Below are 8,043 nucleotides of genomic sequence, written 5' to 3'. Positions count from 1 at the left end.
AAATAAAAATTTATGTCTATATTTTTCTAATTGAATAAAACATTCATATTTTTCAACAGAATGTTGTCTTTTATACAGTCTCTTTAATGCAAATCTACTCACACATATACATAGAGACTCAGACTGAAGAATTGGGTATTCTTTTTCTTTGAATACCCAAAAGGTTTTTTTTTTTTTTTTTTTATAAAATTTTATTTTATTTTCCAATTATGAGACATTATGAAGCCACAATTGCCACAATTGCCATAATTACTGAGACAAAACAAGTGGAAGAGTAAAAAAGTTCAAGAAAGATTGGTTTTGAAAAGATCTCTGAAGAAAATATCTCACACTCGAAAAAAAAGGTATTTAGGATTTGTATTCAACATACATTGAAAACTCCTTGCTTTACTGATTTGCTTGTACTTAAGATACTGCTGTATGATACAGACTTGGAAGTCCCTCGGCGTATTTATAAAGAGACAGAAACTGTTCAATATTTACTGTGCATAGAGGCAGATTTTGATAGATAGATAAACATAAACTCCATGATCATATCTATCTAAGCTGATCAGCTAGTACCTTTAGTATTATACATGGTTTATTGAGATGGCTAGAATGGTGGTGGTGATGATGGTGATGATAGATCTTGATCGTTAATCTCTCAGTAGTTGTTCTTGGTGCTAGGCCAGAGCTCTGCATTTTTAACCCTTGAAATGCTTTCCAGTACTTCTACTGGGGTTACATTTCCTACCACTGTAACCTTCTGCTTTGGAAGATCTATGTTGAACGATGTCACACCTGCCATGTATACAAACCCATTTTTCAAAGGCTGATATACTAATTTTATATATCAACAAGTTAATTGAAGGATATGTTTTTCTTTTGTATCGGGATTGTGGAAATTACAATTCTCAATACGAGAATCATGTTCTTACCTTCCATCTTTGAAATGTGTTTTTTAACTTTTCCTGCACATCCCTGGCAATGTAGGGACACCCTGAGCACCACCACCTGCAAATGAAAGTACAACAAGACAAGCTCCGTGGATTCAGCAGGCAAATGGGGAGTTTTGACTCAAAAATTCAAGGGAATCTATGCAATTCATGCTCCTCGGACAGTCAAATAAAACACGGAATTTATTTCCAAGGAAACACTTTATTAGATCTCACACACTCATCTCAAAAATCAATTTGTCCTGACTCAGGTGTCAGTAGGATTAAATATACAAAAAACTATGTGAGAAATTTTGAAGTACGATTCGACCTATTAAAATGACTCCTGAATTCAACATGGAGAAATCTGTACTAAGACTTTTACACTACGATTCAACCTAATTAAGATGATTATGGAGTCACATATAGAGAAAACTGCACGATCGTTTTTACTTTGCTGCAGTTGTGAGCTATATACTGAAAAGGAGCTCTTCGTAAAATTACCAGTTAAGCAATTTTTAGGCGAAAAAAAGCAGAGGAACTACCAGTCAAATACAGATCTTTTGGGGAGTGCTCAAGAAATGGTCAGCATTTGAATAGGCAGTTCACCTGCAATTTTCCTTTTACGACCTTCCTTTTTAAAAACTACTCTCTACTCGGTCTAGCATAAATCCATCAAAAAATTTGCTGTAGAAACATTTTTGTTACAATTCACAATACTTGTCACATACCTTAATTCAAACAGAACATGTTAAAACATCAGGCGCAATTAAAGAGATATATGCAGTCATAACATAATCTCAAATGAAAGAAATGTGAGATGAATTTCTTGATCCAACTGCATGGAATTCTCTTTTCCAACACAGTCTGGGTAACAGGCTTATCATTAGGCATGAAACATCAACTGGTTTAGATTCTTGACTCCTACAAGAAAACCACGGAGGTTTCAAGAACACTGATCAGGCCCTAACAAACACGACATAATCGAGTTATTTCACCTAAACATTAAAAGATAAAATTTGACAATAAAAATATGACAACTGTTCATCCTTTCTTAATATAGGCGTAAAATTACCATTAAATATTCTACAGTTCAACCATTTGATGTTAACTGAATCAGATATGCTGAGGGAATGAAGCTATTTGCCGATCTGGCAAACGGAAAGGCAGGGAGGAGACTCTTCACAGATAAATTAAGACAATCAAAGAAATTCTGAAAATATGACTATAGTAAATATAATATACCTCGGTGACTCCTGGAGAGGAGGACAGTGAAGAGGAAGGGGTAGGAGGATCACTAAGGAAGACAGGAGCTTTCACAGGCTTTGAGGCCGGTGGCTGCTTGAAGGGAATAATAGCAGATTGATCAATAGCACTGCAACTGAAACGGCTTAGCGAATTAACGCTACTGCGATGCCTAGATCTCCTCGGCTTCTGTTCGAGCTGCTGCTCCTTGGAACTCTGATCCGCATTATCACTGGTAATACTATGGCTTCGACGACGGTCTGTGCTTCTTCTCGCTCTCTCTGATTTGCTCTTCCTCCCTGGCTCCAGAGTCGTATTGCTTGGCTCAAAAACTTTGCTGCCCTGCCTCTCCAGCAAATGCGACTGCTCTAGAATGCGGCTCCCCTGCCTTACAAGAGAGCGTTGGTCAAGGCTCAGGCAGATTGCTGTCGACGCAGGGGACGCGCAAAAAATATCTATTGCCTTCATTCTTCAAACTTCCCCAAATCTACTCAGCAAAAATTAGAACTTCCATTAGAAATTATTTAGAGAAGCTACAATGATTTGTTTTCAAGTACAGTGAATTAAAAGCACCTGAAATAAAGCGAGAGAGAGACTATCGGAATCGTACGCCGATGTACAAGATGGACACACTTTCGAGTGAGTCAATTTTCTAAGAGCATGCTACAGTGAAGGCATTCCCGACCTGTGAAAAACAAAACAACAATGAAATAATGATAAAATTGATTTAAATCTTGTACCATTTTTTTAACAAGAACAGAATATTTCTGTTTAAAAGCACTATCCGAATGATCTCTTGCTTAACCGTCTAAGCTGAGAAAACAAAACGCTTTAAAATGAGGTCGAAGATAAACAGAAATTTCCAAACCGAACAGCTGCAACACTAATCAACACAAAGTTTGCAAAGTCCACGACAATTATGTGAAAATCTCCTGGAAACTACTCCGTTTAATTTGTACAATTTTTCCAATTTCAATCCGTGATCCACTATTATTTCTTTACCTTGAAACCTCGACACTATTCAAACTACTCAAACATAAGGCATTAACTTTCTACACAAACTTCGTAACATCAGAGCTTGAACACTATTAACCATGGGGTTCTTCTGTTAGCCATAAATCGACCACAAAATCACTTAAACCAGAGCTAAAGCCAAAAAAACGGAGAAAAAACACAACACTAAAACAAGAATCTTTAACAATTCGTTACAAAATCACTCAAACGAGACCTAAACAACAACAACAAAAAATAGAGAAAAATCATAATACTAAAACAGGAAATTTCTGGAATTCGTCACAAAATCACTTAAGCTACAGCTAAACTAACAAAAAAAGAAAAAGAGAAGAAACATCTCCAAAACAAGAAATCTTTACCCCGCTAATGTTGCTTCGATCGCTTGCGCAACACAGGATTGTGCATTGGATGAGTGAGGGAAATTGTATAGGAGAATACAGGAAAAGAAAGGGCGATTGATGAACACGTGATCAAGTATCAGAAAAAGAAAAAGCAAGCCATTGACATCACAGATTATCACTCACTCTCTGCAAATTCTGGGGAATTTCATTTTTTCTCCTTTTCTCAAATCAGTTCTCTGCCGCTCCTTCACGGCATCCTTTTTATTCTGAGTGACGGCTAAAGCTTTCTTCTTCGTCAAAGTACAGACGGAACATTTCACGTCTAAGTAAAAGTGAAGGCAGTTCTGTGTTAAAAATGAGATGTTTGTCCATCGCAGAAATAACTTTTGAGATTGAGAAGAAGGTTGACAGACAGTTTGACAGCGAAGTAAAACTATTGCAAACTCAATAAAAAAAGGTATGTTCCTATTGAGATGTTTCACTTTACTTTTTAAAGTACGCGGTTAGATTCCTTGACACGCGGCTAAGAGGTACCCGTCCAATGTGGCAAGAATCAGGTTTGGCAGGGAGGTGAGAGTGATCACATGGAGTCTATACGTAAAAAAGGAACATAATTTCATAGTACTATTAGGTGAGTTTATAGATGATTTATATCAAAATAGGAGTATTTCCTATTTCTTTGTTAAAAAAATTTAATTTTGTTATAAATGAGGTACATATTTTGTTTTGGGTGAGATTTTTGAATTTGCGATCTTTTTTAATAGTATAGGTTGTCAATTACTAGACTAATTCATTATATTTTTTTGGTCATATCTATTAATCAATTGAAAAATGAGAGTACAATTGTTTTAATTTTTTTACAATTTGAAAATAAGTGTACTTTGATCCTTGCATAAACATAACTTTGTTTGGATAGTAGTAGATTGTGATATGAAGAAAAGGACACTAGAGGGAGGGGGGACTTATATTGGAGTAGGGTATCATTGAGGGGCCATGTTGAGTGTCCAAAAAGCAAAGAATAATAAAATGCATTCCACTATATTTGAAAGTGAATAGTTGGTCTAAATAATTTGATTTTGTCTACATGGATGCAATTTGCCACGTGTAGTGAACTCATTGATTGACATTCTTGGGTTGGGTCCACCCCCAAGCATTATACATGACACATCACAATTACATGTTTGTAATGTCACATGTTGAAGAAGCAATTTGTCACCCACGACATTCGCTTCCTCTCATTTATTGCATATTGTCTATTCTTTCCCTTCCAATCACCACATTGACTAATGTTTCCTTTTTCATACTAAAGCTTTATAGCACCAACTTTTGATGTGTATGAACATTGAATGTTGGTGGGGGGGAACTTATATTGGAGTAGGGTATCTTTGAGGGGCCATGTTGAGTGTCCAAAAGCAAAGAATAATAAAATGCATTCCACTATATAAGTGAATAGTTGGTCTAAACAATTTGATTTTGTCTACATGGATGCAATTTTCCATGTGTAGTGAACTCATTGATTGACCATTCTTGGGTTGGGTCCACCCCCAAGCATTATACATGACCATGCATCACAATTACATGTTTGTAGTGTCACATGTTGAAGAAGCAATTTGGCATCCATGACATTCACTTCCTCTCATTTATTGCATATTGTCTATTCTTTCCCTTCTAATCACCACATTGACTAATGTTTCCTTTTTCGTACTAAAGCTTTATAGTACCAACTTTTGATGTGTATGAACATTGAATGTTTCACAACCTCACATATCTCACTCATTCACTCTAGTTTCTATTATGTGTCTTCTCACATGTTCATTTTGATGGGCATAAAGACATGTTTGAGTCTTCTTTGTGTTTTTTTTTTATAGACACCAATACATGCTCAAGTTTACAATGTTCGACAATGAAATGTCTATGCTACTTCCTCCTCTTCATAGAGATAAAGTCATCAAGGTAAATACACATAGTTCTTTGTGTGTAACACAAGATGATGTTAAGAGAGTGTGGGGATGTATCAACATACTTCAAAATTTTAACAATATTATCCTAGATTTGAAATAATTTAACTAATGATCAATAAAGGATAAAGCAAAAATTCAAGATACACATGAACACATAAGAATGATAGATTTATGTGGAAAACTGAATATGGAAATAACAATTGTGAGAAATGTATTCACTACATTCCAATATTCCAAATAAGTGATTATGACATTTTAGGCTTGAAACAAAGAAACTAGTTGCCCCTATCAATTTAGGTACAATGTGGAGGATTATACTAATCCTTAATAAATAGAAATAAACTTACTAACCAAAGATATATGACTAGTACTTTTGATAAACTATAGCAACCTTTCAAACCTTGCAACTATCTTCATACACTCTTTTTCCAATCTCATCCATTACCATAAAAGTGTAAGTGAATTATTCATTGGACACACTAAGAAGGTTGGCCAAAAAAAGTGGGCGTTATAGATTTAAAGTGATCCACATTGAAAAGAATTCCACAAAGTGGTCCAATCTAGGAAGTAGAGAGGACCCAAAAATATTCCAAAAGATATTTTTCAATCAATATAATTAATCCATAAGCATCACAGTAACATCCAAAGCTCAACCCAAATGTAATGTGTGAAAATACATTAAAAACAAATTATTGGTTGGCCCAAAAACATTATCCAATGCATTAAACATCTTCCAAAGCATGACACACAATAGCCAAAGCATCATAAGACTTTCATCTCTCCCTTTGGTCTAAATTAAGACCCAACTAATATGGATCAAGTCATTGCAAGTATCTAAGGCTACACTAAACCAATGAAGACTATAGAATATTGCACGTGACAATTTTTTTTAGTTGTTGAGAAAACCAACAAAAGACATCTAAATTGAAACATCACATAAACCATTTGACCAAGTCCACCAAAATGCAAGCCATGGACTTCTTTTTTGGAGAAATGCAAGCCATTGTCCAAGCCAACACAAGAAATCTTAATCAAACAATTAAATTTGGAAGCTACCCAAATGATATCGAAATTTATAGAAAACATTTATTAAATCTAGATCCATAAGAAACCATCATCTCAAGACATTCTTTAATAAGGTCTTTAAGATTTTTTCCTACATATTTCAATATCATTTAAAAAATATTCTTCTTTCTCAATCAATGCCATAGCTTTAGTATCCTTCTCAATCTTCTTTTTCAAATATTCTTCCTCAATAATGTCATAGCCTTAGTAACATTCTTAATACTCTTTTCAAATATTCTTCATCAATCAAAATAATAAAAGGTAATCCTTTGTAGACAAGCATTTTAATGTCACAATAGAAAAGGTCGACATCAATGGAAAACCATAATGCTAACACTTTGTTTGAATGTTAAATGACATGCTATGTATTTCTCTTGAAAGTTTTTTAGACTTGTTGAATGCTTTATCAATTAAAATATTGTTTTAAGGTGTAAGACCCCACTAGGGAACCCACAATAAGTTAAACTAAAACATGCTACTAAGTTTATATTTAATAATGGTTTTCTTAAGATTTTACAAACTAAAATGTAATACAATGTGGAAGTGAAGTAACATAAGTTACCACATGCACATAAAATTAACTCAAACATAAATTACAAATCACAAGGGTTCCATAACATAAAATTACTTAGTAGTTAATTAATGAAAAAGATTAGTGACAAGTATGAAGTCTCACATCTAAAGGTGAACATCAAATACATCATCACCTAAGTGAATATATATATATATATATATATATAATACCATGAATTATACACAATGAACCAACATTCAAAACACAAGTCGAAGGGTATATAATGATGACCAAGTATGAAGTAGAATGCAATCACAACTAATACACTAATATATGATACAAAATACAATATATGAATAATAAGAACAAGTCTCTAGTAATAATGAGCAAGGAAGTACAATTTCTACAAGGATCATCCAACACATGAACATGCATGTCAAATCTTAATGGTAATAAAATCACTACCATCCGACCACATGGAACCAAAGACCCGCTCCCACCATATTGAGGAGATAAAAAAGACCCTAATTAGATATCAAACCATGAAACTAATCATATATAACTAAGGATGAGATCTTCAAAATCTCTCTAACTCAAGATGTACTAAAAAAACTGCAAAGGTGATACACACTAATCCAAAGGAAGGAAACACATGTAGGAAACTAAGATGTATATATAGTGAAGTATCATCACATGAGTCAACTCTAAGGTTATCCTAACAGTCTCACTAGAACTTGGTACCCTAGTGACTCTATGCAAATCAATACTGCTTCATACATATAAGGTTTGACAATGAGCATTGTGCTATATCCAATCCACTTAGGCAAAAAGCATCTTCTCCCTCTCCCACCATAGTATGTATTAGCGCTCAAAGCATGAGCAAGGAACACATACATCTTATTAATGTTCTCTCTTATTAAATTCTATTAAGGTATCATTTTGCTAAGTCACTTATAATAAGTTATTCTAATAGTCACTCCCTATCTATA

At 34.3% G+C, this 8,043-nt stretch overlaps 1 protein-coding gene across 2 annotated transcripts; it reads right to left on the bottom strand.

Annotated features, from left to right (window-relative positions):
- Window positions 1–313: 313 nt before the first annotated feature.
- Window positions 314–3,748, bottom strand: LOC149577466 (uncharacterized). Of its 2 annotated transcripts, none has more exons than XM_089823944.1 (5): window positions 3,533–3,748; window positions 2,733–2,844; window positions 2,160–2,646; window positions 918–993; window positions 314–780 (listed from the first exon to the last, which is right to left on the bottom strand). In XM_089823944.1, the coding sequence occupies exons 3-5, from the start codon at window positions 2,625–2,627 to the stop codon at window positions 644–646; spliced, it is 681 nt and encodes a 226-aa protein (XP_089680070.1). In that variant the 5' UTR covers window positions 2,628–2,646; window positions 2,733–2,844; window positions 3,533–3,748; the 3' UTR covers window positions 314–643. The 2 variants fall into 2 exon arrangements, with proteins under 2 accessions (XP_089680070.1, XP_089680077.1); XM_089823951.1 differs by having other exon boundaries at window positions 3,698–3,748.
- Between the last annotated feature and the right edge of the window lie 4,295 nt (window positions 3,749–8,043).

The sequence above is a fragment of the Cupressus sempervirens genome, chromosome 1, assembly GCF_028749045.1.
Source record: "Cupressus sempervirens isolate cs-2001-9-10 chromosome 1, ASM2874904v1, whole genome shotgun sequence".
In the NCBI taxonomy this organism is placed as follows: Eukaryota; Viridiplantae; Streptophyta; class Pinopsida; order Cupressales; family Cupressaceae; genus Cupressus; species Cupressus sempervirens.
The sequence above is the reverse complement of the archived record's forward strand: the minus strand, read 5'-3'. Positions and strand labels throughout refer to the sequence as shown.

Coding starts and splice junctions, on each gene's coding strand:
- LOC149577466 (XM_089823944.1), bottom strand. CDS start 2,627: ATGAAGGCAATAGATATTTTTTGCGCGTCCCCTGCGTCGACAGCAATC. Junction 994..2,159: donor CCTCTCCAGGAGTCACCGAG/GTATATTATATT, acceptor TTTCATTTGCAG/GTGGTGGTGCTCAGGGTGTC. Junction 781..917: donor ACACATTTCAAAGATGGAAG/GTAAGAACATGA, acceptor TATACATGGCAG/GTGTGACATCGTTCAACATA.